The sequence below is a fragment of the Polyodon spathula genome, chromosome 31 (genome assembly GCF_017654505.1).
Source record: "Polyodon spathula isolate WHYD16114869_AA chromosome 31, ASM1765450v1, whole genome shotgun sequence".
Taxonomy (NCBI): domain Eukaryota; kingdom Metazoa; phylum Chordata; class Actinopteri; order Acipenseriformes; family Polyodontidae; genus Polyodon; species Polyodon spathula.
The window spans coordinates 6,078,325-6,100,639 of record NC_054564.1 but is presented as its reverse complement, the minus strand read 5'-3'; the positions used below and the strand labels follow the sequence as shown (position 1 = coordinate 6,100,639).

The window sequence follows — 22,315 nt, the reverse complement described above, 5'->3', positions numbered from 1 at the left end:
ACCATTTAGTAATGTCAATAATATAAAAGGTAAGAGAACAGTTTAAAAGAAACAAAAACAGCGTATACCCAAGTATACTATTAGCGTGACTGTACACAAAGGACGGTTCGATTGCAGGTGAGCGAAACAGCTTAGAAAAGGGGATCAAAGACAAGGCTCCATTTCTATACTTGCAGCAGGTGTCTGTTTTTTTTTTTTTCTGAACACACAAAAATTTCTGTTTATGTTCACCTGCAGCTATGCTTCAAGTTCTTGAAAGGCCTCCAAGCGGTAGTGTTTAACAAGTACTAGAGCCTTGTTTCAAGCCCCAGCGTGCAAAGCAGTTTTTTTTAAGTTACTCAGATAATGGTCTTGTGTCAGGATAACATTGTGGCCAAGGCTGGTTACTGGCAGGAACTAGACCAAGAGGCTGAAAGCTGCAGTTTAAGCACTGTGATGCACATTTATTAATGCACAACAAAATAAACATGGGAACAAACAAAACCCAGGAACAAATAAAAAAAGGGTTAAACAAACACTCTTTGCTGTTCAAGCTGAGCAGTTTTCTTCTCTCTAAACGGCCCTGGTTCTTTCTGATGCCATGTGGCTGTGGCTTGATTGACCATCAATTAATCAATCAAGACCCAGCCACATTCCGCATGTGGGTCTGGCAGGGATTGAATTAACCCCTTCCCTGCTAAACTGAAATTCACAGTAATCAAACTGTGTTTACATCGCGTAAACAAAACACACTATTTCTGCCCTGCCACAGGGCTAGTGCTATAAACTCCTTTTTCTAATACTGAACAACTAATGACCTAAATTAACAGCTGCATGTGGTCAAAATTGATGCAGGAGCTTTAATTTTCCGGGTTCAATTCATCACAGAGAGGCAGCATGCTGCACTGAGTCTCACAGAGGGACGGCTGAGCTTTCACACTTATTTCACTGCAGGTAGCACCACTGACATTTCTGCCTTCCTAGCAGCTTGTCAACCTCTCCCCTGACACACTGAAGTTCTTAGGTCCAGGCTTTTTTCTTTCTTTTTAAGTAAAGGTTTATAACCCAAGCAGCGCCCTTCCCTCTTAAATCTCCTGCTCTTGACTGCCGCGGCACTTTCTTTTTTCCACAACATTTACTTTTTTGTTGTGATGATTTTATTTCCTTTTTGAAAAGTACTTGGTCTTTGGCACTGGAGACTGGGAATCGAGTTTATCCACAGGGCAGGGGTAGCAAGAGCAGGGGCAGAAGGTCATAGAATGTCTTATACGTCTCATAACAGCAATATCAGTAAAAGTCTTACATCACACAGGTATTTTACAAGGTTTTTTTGTATATTTCACACCCCTGTGTGCGTTTAACAAAAATAATCTAGAACCAATCAATTGGAGGTTTACTGTAATTCTAGAGGGGAGGTTCAGCCTGCTCCTATTGGCTAACAGATTCTTAAAGACCAAGCCCCCTTTCTCCTATCTCCCTTCTGAGAGGTCAGCGGGCTCCCATCACCCACCCTTTGTTAACTTCTCATGTTGAGAAATCATGCTTTTAAAATCCAAGACAATTCTTAAAAAGATCAGATTCAAAACAGAGAATCCATTGACAATTTATGATAAAAAATAAATGAACACCAACAAAAAGTGGCGAACACAGTTTTATCAACTTATTGAGACATGTGGATAGTAGCTGTGACAGAAGTGCAGGGCTCAGCTACTATTTTATAAGGTTTGTTTTAATAAAAATTAGTGGATCTAAATACTACCGTTATGTAACTCTAAATTAATCCAATTAATCTATTGAGCAATATATTAACATGCATAAAAAAAAAAAGTAATATGTTAACAGGTAAAAAAAAAAATCATGTTTATACATTTTAAGATCCGCCACTGTTTATGCTCGCCTCAGTTTATACCACTGTCCAACCTTCATTGGCAAGACTTAAAATAATTATTTTTTAGTGGTTAGTGGTTTATTTTTTCTTTTTATAACCCAGTCAGGACACTCTTTTTGGGTACTACCACATGGAAGATGATCATGGCACATTAAAAAAGAATGTCTATATTTGAAATAGTTGATTAGTTTCTAAATAACCCTAATGCTTATGGGTTATTACCTGGATAGTTGGCATGTGCGAATTCTTACCTTCCCACTGCAGTCAACTACTATCAACTTGGTATAACAGTAGCTATAAATGATTGGTAACACTACATTAAGTGTCTCTAATTACTGTGTATTTACATAGTAGTTAGTAAATACACATGTACTTACTCATAATTGCAATGTTATTACTCACAGTTACAATGTGCTTAATGGGTACATTTTTTTTGCATGTTATAACCATAATCCTAATCCTATCACTAGCCCTAAATGAACTTAATTGTTTTCTGATACAATTGTGTACTTGTATTTAACGCGCAAAAATATTTAAATGTTAAGCACATTGTAACTATACATATTAACATTGTAATTATGTGTAAGTGCACATGTATTTACTAAGTAACTACTATGTAAATACACAGCAATTAGGGACACTTAATGTGAAGTGATACCAAAAGATCTGCATTCAATGCTGAGGTGGTCTAGGACTGTTTAATATCACGGTACCCTGCCACTGCACTGGGAGTATGTGTGTGTGTGTGTGTGTGTGTGTGTGTGTGTGTATATATATATATATATATGATATATATATATATATCCAGTTATGTCAATACTAATGCAACAAAGGTTATGAATTGCCCTTGTTTAAAGAATAAAATAACTGCTTCAATGAATTTGCATGAATTTGTGTGTGTCATTTTCAGAACTGACACAAAGATCAATTCACCATGATGACAGTAATGAATGAATGTCCTGCTACATGATAATCTCTTCATGTACCCTTTTTCTTATTGTTTAATATTGACATCTGCAGAAGGACAAATGTTAACAGATCTTATATCTTCTTGTATCATGAGCTTCAACCGTACGCTTATTACGTTATGAGCTCCTTTTGAAAACAATTGCGATACATTTTGGAAAATTAGAAAATCTGCACAAGCTTTGAGCTAAAATAATAATAAAAAAAACATATATATTATAATGAACAGGTTCAGAGATAGATTATTGGATTAATGCCTGGTTTATAGAAATATTTACAGTGCCGTTGGTTTGGTTTGTTGCTTTAACCTTTAGAATAATGTAGATTTATAATTTTCATATCAGTCTACATGTTTATTGGATAATAGCAGACTGAAGCATATTTTCACATTTTGTTTTATTTTACAAGCTAAGTAACATTAAAATAAGACTTAATTTGAGGAAAAAACAGGTGCATATATTGGTAAGAAGATAAATTTATGTATGTATGTAAAATTGGATAATATTTTAAATATATGGACGAACAGTGAATAATAATACCCAAATCCATTGGATTGTTACTTTGTGGACAGGAATGCATAAGAAATTCAAAAATGAGAAAAGGCCATTCGGCCCACCTATACTCGCTCTCTTTGGTGCCAGTGTGGACCGCTAGCACTCAGGAGAGGAAAACAAAAAACCTGAACCAGGTCAGGGAAAAGAAACCTCTGGGAATCTGTGGCTTCAAAGCATCAGCAGCTATCATGTTTGTTAATATTAAATACAGAAGGTACAACAGGGACTATCAGTTATTTATTACCAGCTTCTTGGCTGTGCATCGGAAGTACAGAGCACAGCTTGATTCCCGTCAATGGAATTGGGCTTCAACAATCAAAATCCAAAAGAATAATTTTAAGCAAAGCCAGATAGAACAACGGCATTGTCAGACAGAAAAAAAAAGAAAGAAAATTGGCGTAATACATTAAAAAAAAAAGTCATGCAGCAATTTCTTTTCAAAGTTTTTGTTGTCCAGTTTTATAGAGTAAAATCCTTATATAACATATCTTCTACTTGTTGGCCTTTCACGCACTTGGTTTCACTGTGCTTGTGATATTTGGCTTCTGCAGGTGGAAAGGGTAGATTAGCAAGCCAGTGAAGTTTTTGCAGAGATACTGTAAATGTCATTCTAGGCCTCGGGCAATATAGTCAACAACTGTCAGTAAAGTAAAGAAACTGGCGATTACGGCAGCAAAGCTAAAGAACAGATGCAGCTTTGCAAAATCTGAAAAAAATAAAGGCTTTAGATAAAAAAAAAAAGTTTTTGCAGTGTATTGCCAGCAGAACACATGGAAATGTTATTCAAAAATCACTCTTACTTCTATAAAGATCTAGCCTATGTTATTTATGGGAAACAATCAATTACCAAAGAGCAGCTCCTGAACCAAGGCGAAAGCACCTTACTATCTTGTCAAAAAGTAAAAGGATATAGCATTTGAGTGTTTGCAATACCAACCCGGCAGAACGATTGAAAACATAATAAAGGTGTTGGGACAGTATAAAAAAAAATGAAATTAGAAGCTAATTTCTCTTAAAATACACGCTCCCAATTACCTGTGTATTTAGCACACCAGCAGTTCTCTTCTCACTCACAAGCCTGCAGTAACCTATGACACATTCACAGAAGAGCACTCACATTATTTGCATGCCCGCTGCTTCATTATTATTCATTAGCAGATGGACAAGACCTTTGCTTTGTGAAAGTATGCCCAAGGCTTGCATAGAAATGCAGAATAATAATGGGATATATAATTCCACCACATTTAAACAGATTAAGCCAAAGGTTTCTTCTTGAAAGGCTTCAAGTATTGAGAATTAGTTGTCAGCATAGAGAAACAGGTATAATTTACAAACAGTGAAGGAATCATGTCTGTCTGAAAATGTCTTTCTAATGTGGGAGCAATCCTGTACAGGCTTCCTAAGAAGAGAAGAATGTCTGACAGCCTTTGGGAAACTTAAAGGAATTTTGCTTATGGATCATTTAATCTGATCAGTCAATCCTATTAAAAAAAAAAAAAAAAAAAAAAAAAAAAAACAAACTCAAAATAAAGAAAGTGACACTTGTTTGGTGTGCTGAAAGCCTATCACATATCATAGTGTGCAAAATTAAATATATTTCTTACCCATGTATCATCATGCTATTTGGCTTTCAATTTTTATATTGCATTAAATGTTCATTACACCCTTGAATCTCATTCAAGGTTGGTTAACAGTTGGTTCAAAGGAATATATTCTCTATTAAAGACCACTAAAACATGGCTATAGGTAGTTCCACACAACAGCTTTTTTTGCGTCATCAAAGCAGGACTAAAGGTATGAAATTGAGACTAATTACACTTTTATTTTTACTCTTACCTGTGCAAGCTTTCCAGCTGACAATGGTGATGGGCTAGTTGAATTCACTGCTGCTAATGAGATGCACTGAGTCTGATGTTTGTTTGTTTTTATTTCATTACAAGTTAGCTCATAGAGGTGACACTAATAATCAAATTAGTGTCGCTCTCACAACTTTAGCCTTACACTAATTGTGGGAAAAGCCCTTGTGGTGAACTAACAAAGCATGTTAAGGTTTTTAGGAGAAAAATATTTACAGGCAACGTTTTAAAAGGTAAATTCAAAGGACATAATGAAAAAGGAAACAAAACAAATAACATTATTACCTCTTTGTTGACTATCTTTGCCCTTTTGTGCACTTCACTGTTTGAACTAATGTTTGTTTAGGAGGATTTTACCCGACTGTTCCCCAGACTTTTCAGAAGCCATTCCTGCAAGAGTAGTTAGTAAGCATGGCAAATAATGGGTAAGGATTCAGACACATTAAACAGTATAGGAATTTAATATTAGGATAATGAAGATGACAGTGAAAGGCCATTAGATTTTTGCATAGGAAATGTACTAGCCTACCCTCAATCGCTGGCTTTTACTGTGCATCACATTGCAGTATATATTTAAAATACTATTTTATTGCAGTAGTTCGACCATACAGACAAATCAATATCATAAAAAAAAAAAACCCTGGTCCCAGTAACTTTAGATAATACTGTACATTTATTTGATCTATTATACAGAGTAGATGGTACACACATTGAATTTTAATAGACTGCAGCTGTTCACAAATTACTTAAGGGTAGGAGATATATTCTGTTGGAAGATGGAAAGCCAACACTATCTTGCAAGAAATGCCCTGATTTAAAATAAATAAATAAATAGAAATCAATGCATCTTTATGTCCAAACTGGGGCTGTGCCTTAAATCTAATGAAATTCTTCATCAGAGAACACAGAGCCGAGAAAATCAATTAAGCAGCTATGAAATTACACCCTAGCCGGTTTGTAAAAAGCTTTGTACATTCACTTTCATCAGGAGATTCGAAAGGTCAGTGCAAAATTAAGACTTTATGAAAGAAAATTAGATATTTGGACTCAGAAGGCAGCAGTTGCTTTACGTCAATCGTTGAAACAAAATGTATATGGTTATAATTTCTTGTGTTTTCTGTCGCACACTCTTGAACAAATGACCCTGAATCAATTACAAATATGGGACAGTGTTTTTTTTTTTATTTTATTCATATCACAATTCATTGTGGTGCTTGTAGTCCCGTATATCTTTAAGAGAAGAGACAGATTAAAGGCACTTCAATGCATTATGATACGAGTTAACACACCTTAACTGTCCCAAACCGTCTCTGTGAATCTGAAGCCTTATGGCCATTGGTCCCATGTACAGGTGACCAAAAAACAGCCAGTGTTCTTGTAATGTGCTTACAATCTTTGTTGATTGCACACAGCTACAACCTTTATTATCATGTGACAGGGCTATAGTGGAGAAGTTTGTAAGTCTTTCCATCAATATAAGGTTCCTTGTCAGACTAAAAGCCATTCAATACTGGATCTGTTCTATCATGTAGCATCCATCATCCGAATTCTAATCTAATCTATTGCACAGTAGATGCGTTAATATCGTACTTCAGAGCGTGGTGTGCAGTGGAGGCTTTGTAGTAAATATACCTAGTTTCAGTGGTTTATATATAAATACAATTCTGTTGTTAATTCTTATGTAACTTTGAACACTAAAAAATGTTAAATGTAGTATAAACTTAATGACCAGCAAACGCTGATAGAAGTTAAAACGTTTGCTAATTATTATGTTTCTACTAGATCTACAATAATGGCGTTACGCAATACATACCATAATAATATTAAAAAAACATATGATTTTACACAACACAGTTGTCACAGCAACAGGAACCGTATGACCAAAATTACATTTTTCAAACACTCGCTCCTGTAATAAATATATCTAAAAGTTGGGAAGCTAGCAATGAGTTACCGAAAATGCTTTACCATAATAACCTTCTATGCTCTGTGCATGGAGCCAGGAATTCCATCAATTTCATGTACTGCCCCTCTTTTCTTACTGTTAAGCCCTGTCCACTCTTGGTTGCCCTTTCTCTGATATGTGTCTCCAGGTTAGGCCATTGTTTCTTTACTTTCTCGACTACAACTGAAATAAAAAGTATATGCTTATAATATTACTGCACAAATTCCATATGCTGTCAGTTCATAATTTAATGTTTTATAATACATATCATTCACGACCAAGTCCACAGCAATGTCTCACCACATGTTTTCTTTGTAATCTTTCTTGGATTTATCATAAAGTCTTTTTTGTTTGGCGTCACAAGTAGTTTTTCCATTTTGTTCAGGGAACTGCAAGAGTCCACATGGTTTCCCAGTTATTTTTCACTGGTCACTGTTCCACATGGTTTCCCAGTCATTTTTCATTGGTCAATGTATTTTTTAATGCACGTCAAATTGGATTGAATAGAACTTGTTTTGATTCCAAACTTGACGCAACACCGTCGTACGACAATTACCGACTCAGTGTGCAAGGTGCAATAGGGAATGCACATGAATGTTTTTTTTTTCCTGTTTAGACGCACGTTAAATTCGCATGCGTTATCGGATCCAGTGTGCAACGGCCTGTACATTGCCTTGTAACACATTCTGCTACTCCCTTCCTCACATTCATTTACACAGAAATTTGCCGTTTCCTGCAGTACATTTGCACAGTTTAGATTGTGGGAGATGAGGTTACATCACCATTAAGAAGGGTTAATCTTTTGTCTTTTGCAAGGCTTAAAATGGCAGATGCAAAACAGTTTTCATTGTTAAAGCCAACTTACAGATTTATAAAAGTTATTATTTATAACAACAACACAAGCTACCTCATAACTCCAATCCAATCCAATATACTGTATAAGCCTGCATCCCTGTCGGTGTTGAAGCTAATAGACAGCATGTGTTTATAGAGAGACTGCTGAATTGCTGACCATTGAGAAATGAAAAGATTCCTGTTTAATTATTCATGCATACTCCCAAGACAAAACATTGTTTTTTTTTGTCTTTACATTTTTTTTTTCTCCAGCTTCCAGTTGCCTTTTAATCACAACCCTTGAAAATCAAGTTGAATTACCCAGCAGTGTGTTAAGGTCATCCTTACTTTTATGTTCAAATAGCCGATATCCCTGGAACATGTGTTCTGTCTTTGATCTGTCTTGTGTGAACACAGTGAGATCATGTCCAGTACATACAATGACAAACCACGCATAATGATTTGCAGCATTATATTGGTGTCTGCTCCATGGGCCATTTATTCTCTCAGTTAGCAGTTTATTGGTATCAATTGTAAAAGCATCATGCATTAATTAATGAAATATGCTATAGTATAGTACAAACTATGTTTTAGCCATTATTGTAGATTATAATAATAGTATTTTATATACAGTATGGGACCAGTGCGAGTCTGCTATTGCCTTGTGAATATTGAGCACTTTTAGTTCCAAAGGCTAGTTGTGCTGAGTTTCTTCAGTGTTAGATTAGCCATTGATCTTGCTAACCTTTTAAATTTAACCAATCGTCATAAAGAGTTGTTTGTTCAGAACTACAGAACACCTTCAAAGTATTAAAGAAGAAAAAGCCACAGTTGGCTTTAGGTCGGAGATATCACTAGGGACTGTTTTATTTATTGTCATTATTTTAAGTTTCACAATGCTTCAGAGACCAAGTGATGCTTATTTACAAAAGGCACACAAAAAGCAGGATTCCTTATTGAAGTCACTAAAGTTTAGGTATAAAAGAATGCCGAAACAGTATAAAAGGAATCAGCAATGATTAACTTTAAAATAAAGCCAACAGAATACCTACAGTTTCTGTGGTGCTCTGCTTATATTTTTTATGAATCTGTGGTAATGTTTTAAAGTTATAACTAGAGGCAGTCCCAGTATTTGAGAAAATATGCAAAAAAAAAAAAAACTTAAGTAGATATCTGCAGAGTGCAGCATGTGAATCAAGTAAACATAATCATATTAAACAATGCCTTGGTTAAATGCTTCCAATTTAATATGTCAAGGATTTTTTGTCAGTATAATCTTTAGAAACTGTCAAACAAAAACATTACATCACATGATACTTCTTATTGGGCCACATTTTCAAAGCCTTAACTCTAGTCTTTAACTAACTCCTACTTTTCACCTGTTAATTTAACAAAACTAAAACCTGCATATGCAGGATGAATTAGAGGTTGAAATGAACTGCTCAGGCTGAAAAGAGCCACATTGAAGACCAGACAACCCTCGGTAGTTCCAGTTTAATACTGAATGGAGTTTTTGGACCCTTGCTTCTAATCCGTCTGTAATTTTGATAGTTTTCTTCCCTAGACCTGTTCACATGCATGTTAAAGCAGGGAACCCCTATCAGAAAAGAGGGTAGATTAATCACTGTACATTTTGTTTTTATGCCATCAGGAATGGACCCTACTGCCGCAAAAGGAAACCACTGTACAGATACTGGGAAACCTTGTAACGCGTGTTTGGATGCTGCAAAAGCCTGCAATTTAAACAATGATTGTAAAAAGCTGCGAAGCACCTACATCTCCACCTGCATGAAGACCATCTCTCCGGCAGAACCCTGCAGCCGTCGAAAATGCCACAAAGCCCTAAGGCAGTTTTTTGATCGTGTGTCGACCGAGTACAGCTATCGGCTGCTTTTCTGCTCGTGCCAGGAACACGCGTGTGCCGAGAGACGAAGGCAGACGATCGTTCCCTCCTGCTCCTACGAGGAGAAAGTAAAACCCAACTGCCTGGATCTGAGAAACTTGTGCAGGACTGATCATCTATGCAGGTACTTGTATTTCTGTATCTTGAATATACTGGAGAGTTTGTGTTGTTTTTTGTATGTGTTTTTTGTTTTCTATTTTTGAAAAGCAATACAATAATATAACACAGTGACACAATATGCAGCTGAAAAAAAAAAAAAAAGTTGGTGGCCTGTGATTGACAGAGTATGTCTGGTTATATCATCTCACCAGGTTTGAAATTGCTTGCTGTGAGCACCCAACACAGCGAGCCACAGTACACTGTCCCTAGTCCAGCATCCAACATGCTGATTGCATGAAGGCGCTGCTCTCTTGACAGATGTGGCATATTTTTGATGTTTTTTTTTCTGTGATTTTCTTTATTGCTTTTATTTAAGATTGCCATTCAGCAGCTGAAATCACTCCATATCCAGTGTCCAATCAACTGTCTCACTAATTAGATGATTACGTGGATATGCTTCAGTCATAGTCAATCAAGTGCGTGATGGTCAAAGGTGAATGATCGAGTGATTAAAAAGAAACCAAAAATATTTGTCAATGTCCATCATTCATATACCTTATAATAGTGATACGTTTCTTTTGATGCTGCTGTGTGTCTGTCTGTGTGTGTGTCTATATATATATATATATATATATATATATATATTATATATATATATATATATACTTCATATTCCATGCTCCTATAAAAATAGTATTTTAAAGATATATATATATATATATATATATATATATATATATATATATATATATATATATATATATATATATATATATATATATATATATATTGGGGGGGGTACAGGTCGTAGCATGAATGTTCATCAAGTTTTGTAGTTATTACAATAATGTGGATGGCTGTGAACACTGCAGGGACATCCCTGGAGTACTCTATTTAAAATAATTTTTTTTTGTTCAAGTAAATATATTTAACTCTAAACAGATTTGAATTCAGAGATGTATTTTTCTTTTAAAACAGTGCAGGCATTCTGTAAATGGATTGTCCGTAAATGCAATATAGATTTACCTAACATTGTTTACAAATATCTAAGGTTTTATACTCTGGTATTGTTTAATATATATATATATATATATATATATATATATATATATATATATATATATATATATATATATCTATAATATAGATATATATATATATATAATATATTAATATATATATATAGGAGCATCGAAATTAAATACATATATATAGGAGCATCGAATATGAAGTTATCTGATGATTTATCTTGCAGTATATAAATAAGTATATAATCGTGTGCTCTTTTTCTGAATTCTTAATTACTTAAATAGCTAGTTCATCCTGTAACTACTTCCGAATGAATTCATGGGACTAGGACTTAAAATGGTTCTGAATGGTTTTGACTGACCTTGGTGTAATGTTTTGTGACATACAGCAAGCCAAGTTAATTACTGATGTGCCAGGGAGGCAAAATAGGCTGATCCCTGGAGCCAGCGTCACAATTCAACCATTAACACCAGGCAGAAGGCTATCTACATCATCAGATATCAGGAAATGTAGATGGATCACATTAGTTTACAGTAAAAGAAGCAGTCTCTTAGTTGGTGCTTATCTTGGCGAGAGCTACGTCCAATATCAGCATGAAGTTTTAACACCTACTCTCATGAAATGGAAATCATGATATACAATAAGAACACAAAATCTTCCACGTTAGGCTGTTGTCCGTAGCAACTGCAGTCGTCAAAAGAGCCACCTTAGCTGAGCTTCTGTATAGCTTTGACCAAAAGTTTTGCATCACCTAGAATTTTAGTATTGACATAATATATACATGTATGCACATAATTTAGATTTTTGTATTTAACATCATGTAACCAAAGAAAATACACAATTATATTGCAAAAGCCTACCGGCAGCCATAATAGCAGTACATTATTCCATGTTAGATTTTGAAATGTCAGTTTTTTTTAATTTTTTTGTCAGTTTTTCATTAAATGTATGGGAAAACTGCAAAACCGTTAACATAACATTATTCAACAGGTTTTATTGGACCGTTTGAAGCAAAATGAGTTAATTATATAAGGTGATGCAAAACTTTTGGCCATAGCTGTACTCATCCTGGAGTTAGTTTCCTCCAACAATAAACCTAATAAGTTATCACATAAAAAGTTTGCTACTTGCTGTTTTTTGTTAATTCTGTCCAGCTTCCAGAAGACTTTTAATTACAATAAAATACAGTTACTCAATAGTGAGTTTTCCGTATTTGCAAGATCAAATAGTGTTCAATATACTGTAGAAACCGTCCCATCACTTTTTGCACCAGTGTTGAGTCATACTGCATACAATAAAAACCTAAAACATATTTGTAAATAAATAGTAAGGATATGATCTGTTAGGCCAGTAAAAGTACTTAGAGAAAATGTAGCAGTCTATCGATAATGAGTAATTGTACTGTCCATTGCATGCTAGAAGCACAGTATAACCTATGTATTAGTGAGAAACAGTAAAGACAGGCGGTTTAATTGAGAGCATGGTGTTCAATTGAGCTAGACTGAAACATAAGCACATCTCTTTAATTGCACTTCAATGTGGTTTAATGGGGCACCCTTCACTTAACACCTGATACCCCCCGAGCTCCAGCTTGGAAGTCTTTGTTGAGAAGCTTTCTCTTGAGTTCATGAACTGCTCTTCAGGACCAGAAAGGTGGGTAGCACTTAACATTGTGTCTCAAATTACTGTGTATTTACCTCGTAGTTAATACATACACTTGTACTTACACATTAATACAATGGTATTGTGCATCATTACAATATACTTAAACGTGTGAATCTTTTTTGCACGATATATGTAAGCATACAATTGTATCAAAAAAGGGTTGGGGTTCGGTTTAGAGTTAAGGTTATATCATGCAAAAAAAAAAAAAAAAAAAAAAAAATTACACATTAAGTACATTGTAACAATGCATAACAACATTGTAGGTATGTGTAAGTACACACATATTTACTGAGTAACTACTATGTAAATACACAGTAATTAGAGATTCTTAATGTAAAGTGTTAATGACATCGGTAACCAAGGATAGATCAGCTAGATAATGCTGACCCTTATTTCTTTAAAGACACCTCTAGCTTATGGTTCATACGCATATGTCAAATAACTAGAAGTGAATAGCAGCTCCCTAACATTTTTATACTGTTTTTAACCATTCTGAGTGTGTTTTTTTTTTTTTTTTGCATAACAAAATAATCGATACAGCCCATTTTACACAAATGCTACATAATATCGAGGTTTTCATTGTCTTTATTCTTTGTTTTTTTCCCCACCAACATGAATAGACACCAGTGAGCGCTTATGTTCTACCTTCTCAACCACTTGCAATCATTACTCCAAATTCTCTCTTTCTCAAGGGGGAGCTGGAAGGCAGCCAAGCAAGCAGGAGGACGAATTCAAACATACAGCATTTCAGATAGCTTCAGATAAACAGCGAGGCATGCTTCATACATCAACCCCATCAGAAAAATCATATATTGATCTTTGTGGAGAGATCCGCTAGTGCACATTCCAAAGTATAGATTGGTAAACCTGACTATATTTGAACTGGGTCATTGTTTAATTATTTGCTGTGGTGCTGGAAAAGCCGGGCCCAAGGTCACAGTGCAATCTGTTTGTTTGCTGTGGCAGTGCTGTTTGTAAGATAAGCAATAATCCTCAACACAGTTTGGAAATGTCCGCTTGCTTTTTCAGTAAAGGGCACAAGAAGTCAAGGGCCATTGCCTACTGATACTGTATCACTTTAGTGAGGATTACTGTCAAGCATGACATTTGCAATCATTTCACATGTAAGAAAAAATCAGCAAAATATTGACTTTTCAGAATTACTACATTGAGTTTATACGCAGTATATATGCAAACATTTGTTGCTGTAAATATGTCCATTTTGGTACATCCACTTAATTGAGTTTTACGTCTTTGAAATTAAAACAGAGTGCTGTAATTATATATATATATATATATATATATATATATATATATATATATATATATATATATATATATATATATATATTAAAAATCACTGAGCCAAAGCAGCTGCAGAAGAATGTTAAATGTTGCTAAATAGCATCAGATTTATATAAAAGGAAAAATAAAAACGTAAATTATTAGAAGAATGGACCATTACAATGCAAGTAGTCTTGAGTTTAATATACATTGTTATCCCATTTCTGTGTACAGTTTGAACAGCTAATCTGTAAAGTGGGCCATCTCTGGATATGTGAACTGAACCTCACGGATCAACTCTGATCCGATTGTGCCAAAACCTATCAGTGTTGCACAGGCTTCAGTGCACTGTGCAACATCAATATGCTTCCCCCACCTCACTTCGCAATACAGCCCAGAGGTGTTTTTTTGCTGGAATAGTTAGCAAACACAGCAGACAATACAAGTGGCCTGGGGGACCTTTGTTCTAGCCAGACATGCCTATAACATCAGATGTTAAGGCTTAAAATTGGATACCTGCTCAAGTAAAGAAAACAATTCTCTGCAGAGACAGTAACGTTAAAGTTACCAAGGAAAACAAGAAAAATGCCAAATGCTTTTCCATCAGGAAGCCTGAGTTTAATTCAATTCATGCCTGCGACTCCTGATTACTAACAGTAGGAAGGAGACATGGGTCATTTGCTTTCATTATGTTGTGACCAGTGAATGGATCTTTTGATGTTGTCAACTGCTTGACTGGCTACCAATCTGTCTGTGTATTCTTTTACCTTTTGCTGACATTTGCCATGATATTGCAGAGCAAACTGTTTGTATCTCTTTAAACAAGAAACAGATCCACTGGGAAGTGCTTCTACCACTGAGGTTGCCCCCCTGGCACCCGCCCCCTCACCTGCATCTGAGGTGTGAACACCCAAACATTTTGGCCACCAGCCGCCACTGCCTACACAATACAGATGTATTTAATGGTGTATCTATAGAGATGGTCATGCCCAAGCATTCCAGGGTGCTTCTCATTTAACATGTGCTGTGTGTGTGTGTGTGTGTGGGGGGGGGGGGGGGGGGGGGGGCACAATTGGCTGAGCACTGCCCGGGTGGGGGAGGGCTTAGGTCAGGAGGGGAATCCACGGCTCACCGCACATCCACGACCCCTGTGCCTGATAGGGTGCCTGTGGTTCTGCAGTGACGGCGCCAGATCTGTGTTGTCCTCCAGCACTATAGGTCTGGTGGCCTTGCTGTGGAACTGCAGTACAAAAAATGATGGATTGGCAGGAGCTCATTTCAGAGGACGCGTGCTCCAGCCTCTGTTCCCCAAGTCAGTGGGGGGATTGTGAGTGGTGAGCCGAGGATATAGAGCCGAGGATACAGCCTCTGCGTTCTGTGATATCAGGTAACATCTGGTAAAGACATGGAACCAGCAGGGCTTGAAGATGGTTCAAGATCACGAAAGACCTTCAAGAAAAACTTACATTTAAAAACATATAGGAAGGCAGTTCTAGGAATGTAACAGTAAGAATTCTGACACTAGCATTTTAAACATTGACTAACATCCCAGCGTCTTTCCTAGTTGAGAAGAGAGAGAGAGAGAGAGAGAGAGAGAGAGAGAGAGAGAGAGAGAGAGAGAGAGAGAGAGAGAGAGAATTGTGAGTGCTGCGTACGTTATGGGATGTATACACTCTGGAGAGCTGTGTCACTGTTTTTAAAAAACCTCACATGCAAATATATGCAAATCTGCAGCGTAAATCTGTGACAAACCTAAGTGCCTTGATTACGTATTCCCTTGTGGTGAAGTATAACCTGAGGCATTTTGTGTCATTGCTTTCATTTTTCTTTTCTTTATTAAAAAGATCAGGTGGACTCACTTGGCAGGAAGAGTATAAGGTATAATTTAGTGTAGCGGCAGGTGTAAAAAGGAAGTCATTTTCTTGTTTCAATCATGACAGTACTTAAGTCATCTATTCCTTTGTCTTTCTCTATTGTCTTCCTTTTATCTTAAACTGCTGATAGCCTGTCAGACAAGACCTTTGTATTAAAAAAATAAATAAATAAGCTGTTTCTCCTACAACCTCAGGACCAACATTCATTTAGTTTGTACTGTCACAGGCATCACTCATGCAGCATCTATTATGGGACAACTCAGACCAGGTTTTCACAACACCTTCTTGGCAATCAAAATCAAACCTCTGATTTGGCATTTGATTTGGTTACGCTCCCATTCCTTGCAAGTGTTGGCATACTTCAATGTAAAGCCCTATGTTCTGTCGTTTAAGAACAGCCCAGCGGCTGTAGCACCTTAACTTTTTTAATGTACAAAGTTGAGTTTCGCCCCTGTGTCTGTACATTATTCATAAAACGTTATACTTTATGTTTTTATGTTATATAGCAGATCATTCAAAGGCTACTACCAAAGTAACCCACATTACCAGAATCCAATGCCTGATGAAAAAAAATCTAAATTAGATCTGTTAGCTGGAAAATATATGATGCCTGGAGGATGGGCACATCGAAATGGAAAGCATTAGCAACCAACAACCACAGAAGATCAGGCAGACTCACTTGGCTTGATATAGGATTGTGGGGTTTGCTGTTTGCTGTGTAAGCTTGTTTTCTTCTTGAGTATTTGGAAGAAGAAGAAACAAATAGATTATCAGGGTTATTCTATAGCAGCAGCCTTTTACTGTTAATGGGAAACCCACAAATATGTTGCTGTTTATATTGGATGCTATTACTGTGTCTCTATCCAAGCAATCATTGTGATGCATTTTCTGCTGCTTCTGCCCATTGCAGAGAGATGGCTATTAGAAGATCATCAAATACCAGCCTACTTCCCATCAATAGTCATAAAGTTTTGGAGCTAAAAACCATCGGTTTCCCATTATAGTTGATAGAAATAGATAGCTACTCTAGGCATGCTGCAGATAACTGTGTTTTAACCATCAGACATTTTAAACGAATCCACTTTTCCAGAGCTTTCATTTTCTTCCCTATGAAGTGAGGAGCTGCAGTGAGTGCAATGCTGTTTTGGTAACTTTTACTTTAGCATGAAATATCTGAAAGCTGTTCTGCTGTGTTCAAACATGCAACGTGACTTAGCTGTGTTCTTTTTGTTATGCTCTCTGTTTACTGTCTAAATGAGTGAGAAATAGTTTAACTGGTGTGAGTTAACAGTGAGTTAACAGTGTCATATCTGTACTGACATGCTATACTATTCTGCTGTATTTATCTGTACATATACTCCTAGTGATATAGATGTTCAATATAGTTGCTGTATTAAGTGGAAAGTTAATCAAATTGATTTTCTATCTAATGCCCAGGGGAAATGTAATACATGCAGCTGTGACCAAAGGGAATAAAGGAATGAAGAGCACATCTCCTGTGTCATTCCTAAAATGAACTATTCCAGTAACTCTTGTCAACCAAGCTATCTGTATTTCCTCATACAGTAGTAAGTAACAAAAAAGCCATGTAATAAGGTGACACAAAGATGGCTTAGTTGAACAAGACACAATGTATCTAACAAGCCAACCTTCTATTAAGAAACACAATCGAGTCAGCTGATGAAAACCTGCCTTACGACACTTACATTAGAAATGGGGGAGGGCTGTATTTATGAATACAATACAGCATTATAATATATAGTAGACCCTGATATTGACGCAACCTTCTGAAATGTCTTTGTATCAGGTAGCTTGTATCAGATGGAAATGTCAAATTAGCGATACTGTTGAAATATTCTTTTTTTATGGTGTATGAGATGGAGTGCCCGCCCGGCCCCTATAATTGAAATGAGTTTGTGTGAAACTAAATGAGTTTGTGTGAGGAATGCGTGGGATGTGCCTGGACTAATGAGGTGTTAATCAGTTAGTCTAAAGGAGAGTATAAAAGGAGAGTGGTTGGGAGTGTTAGTTGGTGAGTTTTTGTGAGAGTGACAGGACCTGTGAGTGAGAGTGAGAGAGTGAGTGAGAGTGAGAGTGAGAGAGTGAGTGAGAGTGAGATAGTGAGTGAGAGAGTGAGTGAGTGAGAGTGAGAGTGAGAGTGAGAGAGAGTGAGAGAGTGAGTGAGAGTGAGAGTGAGAGAGAGAGTGAGAGAGAGTGAGAGAGAGTGAGAGAGAGTGAGAGTGAGAGTGAGAGTGATGGAGAGGGAGAGGGAGAGAGAGTGAGGGTGATAGAGTGATAGAGTGAGTGAGAGTGAGAGTGAGAGAGATGGTGAGTGAGAGTGAGGGAGAGGGAGAGGGAGAGTGAGAGAGTGAGTGAGAGTGAGAGTGAGAGAGAGATGGAGAGTGAGAGAGAGAGAGAGAGAGAGAGAGAGAGAGAGAGAGAGAGAGGGAGAGGGAGAGGGAGAGGGAGAGGAGAGGAGAGATGGAGAGGGAGAGTGAGAGGGAGAGGGGGAGAGAGAGAGAGGGAGACTGAGAGTGAGAGTGAGAGGGAGAGGGAGAGGGAGAGTGTGTTAGCTGTGTTTTTGCTAGTTGTTTATTAGTTATTGTTTAGATTGTTTTGTGTGTCTTTTTATTTGGCCATCGTGCCCTTTTGTTTTGTGTGTTGATTATTATTTAATTAAAAGTATTTTATTTGCTGCACTATCAGACTCTGAGTCTCCTCACTTTGGCCACCCTGCCACAGTTTAGTATAGTATACTCTAAGGTAAAAGCTGATTTTAACTCACTCTAGCTCCTGTAAGCCAAACAATTATATCATAGTAATTATAGCGAAAGAATATCAGCTTGTGCTGTACAGAACCCCCTACAGTATTCGATATAAACGCTTACTCGTGGTCTGGGCTGTTGTTGGGTTCTGTAAGTCTAGAGCACAAACCAGAGTCCTAGTTTTAAATAACTAGAAGCTAGGAAGCATCAATTCAGTAACGATCTACACATTTGATCAAATTAATTCCTATCCAGGTTTTGGATTACTACCAAGTGTGGGAGAATCAATTCAGTGGCAATCTTGAAAATTGATCAAATGAATTTCCGAAAGAGAACAGATTAAAGTTTCTTCATCTGCACACAGTAGGGAATACACCGACCGTCTTATTTCAAATTACTATAGTGATTGATTTGTGTGTGTTTGTGTGTGTGTGTGTTTTATATAAGGTCCAAGATTTCAGATTTTTCAAATGTCTTCAAACCAAGATAATGGACAATGCTGGAAATGGATTTGGCATCTATTAATGTTTATTTATTTATTTATTTCAAGGGGTGTCTGCTATTTGTTGGCAGTTAGGGCAATATGTTCAAAGAGTTGTATACAGTAAACCATAGTGAGCATACCAATGCATCTGATCTAGCTTATCTGGTTAAGAGTTGAGTCAACAACCAGAGTTCTTAAATAGCCAGAAAACTGCAAACCCAAACAGGAGTGAAAATCAGATTAAAATAAGATACAGCGTAAGTTTTTTTTTTTTTGTTTAACATTAACATTTGTTTTATTTTGATGGTATTTACCACTAAGGCAACCATTTTTCTCTTCATTTCTTTTCAACCCCTTTACAGCCATTGGACAGCCCTAATCTAAACATTGATGCTAATAAATTGGTCTAAATCACCACTGGGACAGAGAACGGTGGTATTTAGATCCACCACTATTTAAATCATTAAAATCAAAGTCTGTTTGCTGCTAAAGGACTGAACTATAGATCAACGTAGTAAACAGAGACCAAATATTTTCATTTTAGTGTAAAAATTAATTGTGAGACAGCTTTAATAGCAAGACTGAATGGGAAACATACTGTACAAATATATTTGCATTATTTTATAGACGCAAATATAGCAATGAATAACATTGTAACATAACACATTGCTTAATAACCTGACTGTAGCCATAACACAACAGACTGCAGTAATAAAAATTAAATTATTATTATTGAGACTGGGCTAGCTTCATCAGAGTGACATATTAGCCTTTTATTAAGGTAGCCTAATTAGCTTTGTCAAGATAAACACTTGACTTCATCAAAAATGAATTCGGAATGGAGGCCCAATCTTGAATCTGGCCTGCTCTTGCTGAGGTTAAAGATGTTTGCACAAAATGGTGCGCTTAAGAGCGGCTCATTCCATCATATTGATTGCATCGCATAATTCAGATGTTCTTTTGTATATAGAACGACTGCGAATTAAATAAAAAGCATCGTGTTCAGCTTTGTTATGCCGCTAATATAGTGTTTTCTATTTTAGAGTTAATGCTACAGCTGACCCACGCAGTATCACATGGGACTAGGTTTAATGAAGGGTTTTACAGCAAAAAGCAATGTGTACGTTTTTATTCTTTTTTCTGAAAGGTTCTGCAAAACTAATGCCAAGCAACTCAGCAGGCTTGATGTATGGATGTTTTGCAACATTACATTTCATTTTACATTCTGGTGTAAAGGCCATGATAAAATCGTCCTATTGTCTTTAAGAATAATGAACAATCATCAATTCATACGTCATAAGTGCCATGTTTGCAATAGCTGCACGGTCCTTTTCAGCAAATAACACATTATATAAATGATTGAGTTGTGAAAACCATTTTAAGCTGCTGTTTCTGTAATTTTTTGTTTCCCTTCACTGTATACCATTTTGCCTCTGTCTAGAGCTTCAACATGTGGGTCAAATAATTCACGATTTTACAGCTGCACAAACAATGTGAAGCTTTTTCTCGTGTGCAAGAGGAAAGGATGTGACAGATAACGCATGCTGCTGGTTAAATTAAACCAACAGTAAATCGATCTTGCATTGCATTATCTGACTTCTGAAGCAATGAATTGTAAAGTATTAACAAAACAAATATTATTTTGTTTAAGACAATGTATCCAGGAAGCCAGGGAAGGGCATGCATTGGCTCTGGCGCGACTGTGGGTTATGGAGGTTTCTGTTTCTCCCCATGGCACTACAGCGGACCCTTTTGGCCATGCGCCCAGTGAGCTCAAAGCAGCATTGTAATTCTTGTACCCACCATTGTGACTAGAAACCTTTTTTTGCCCAAGTTTAGCTTATCCCTAAATGCATGTTGATAAGGAAAACAAACACGTGTAATCATTTACAGTAGGCAAGCCTAGTTTTGAAGCTCGTGGGAGTCATTAATGCAGATGATGAATAAATAATGAATTGATAAATATTAAGTTCATTTACCAGTTTTCATAGGTATGATAATGGCAGGCATTTGCATAACATAGTGTTGTTCCAAGCACTTTGTTTTGTTCTAATTAACCATTGTCTGCCTTGTATACTCACTGTCTCTGGGTGTGAGAAAGAAAATACATTTTTGAGAGGCTGTAAATAAATCATTAAGGGTTTTTTTTTCCACACAGTCTCACTTGATAATAACAGTTGTACATGTTTTGCTTTTCTTATAATTCTGAGTAGAATACAATTTCATTAAAGCAGCTTTCTCTCCCTGGGTAAAAAACTAACAAACAAACAAAACAGCTAGAGAACAAAAAGCATCCCTAATAAATAACTGGTGTTTGTAAGTAGGAATGAATCCTGCTCTACGGAAATTAGGGACCCATACATGCTAATGCATGGGTGAAAGTTTTCTGTCTGTTGACGGAATTCTGCCAAAATGACCTATTTGTAGAAATGCAAAGAAAATGGGGAGTGGGTGAGGTCTGGTGTCTGACGCAGTGTGTGCAAAATGTGAAATGAATCCTCCCATGTTTGAAGCTCCATCACTGATGTATGCACTTCCAAAAAGCAGTAAAATGGCTTATTATACTGTGATTAATGCAAGCGCCATTTTCAGCTTGAATGGTTGCAGAAACACGACTTTTGATGAGGACAGCAACAACATGTTTGTCAAGTTTGTGTTTCTAAAAACAAAAACAAAAAAACAAAAAAAACATTCACTGTCAGTTGTCAAAACTACATGACATTTACCTTGAAACAAAATGCTGTTCTTGAGTGACGAAAATGCTCCACTGGGCACTGAAACCAAGTTAGACATACTGTAAACTTATCTGTTTGCTAGACAAAAACATAGTCGTAACTGCCTGATTAGTTATGCCTAAACTGTCAAGTGGCAATCAATTAGTTTTGAACTGGACAGCACGAGAGAACAGGATAGTAAGATAGTAAAAGCCGTGAATGAAAACCACAGTTCCACTGTCTTCAATATATATATATATATATATATATATATATATATATATATATATATATATATATATATATATATATATATATATATATATACACTGAGTGTACAAAACATTAGGAACACCTTCCTAATATTGAGTTGCACCCACTTTTGCCCTCAGAACAGCCTCAATTCATTGGGCCATGGACTCTACAAGGTGTCAAAAGTGTTCCAAAGGGATTCTGGCCCATGTTGACTCCAATGC

The 22,315-nt window shown here is 36.5% G+C and overlaps 1 protein-coding gene across 1 annotated transcript in view; it reads left to right on the top strand.

Moving 5' to 3' along the window:
- Positions 1-22,315, top strand: part of LOC121303053 (GDNF family receptor alpha-2-like) — a 78,477-nt gene that overhangs the window by 38,449 nt on the left and 17,713 nt on the right. Inside the window, exon 4 of the mRNA XM_041233450.1 lies at positions 9,674-10,049. Within this exon, the coding sequence (XP_041089384.1) occupies positions 9,674-10,049 (376 nt within the window). The remainder of the gene's footprint in view (positions 1-9,673; positions 10,050-22,315) is intronic.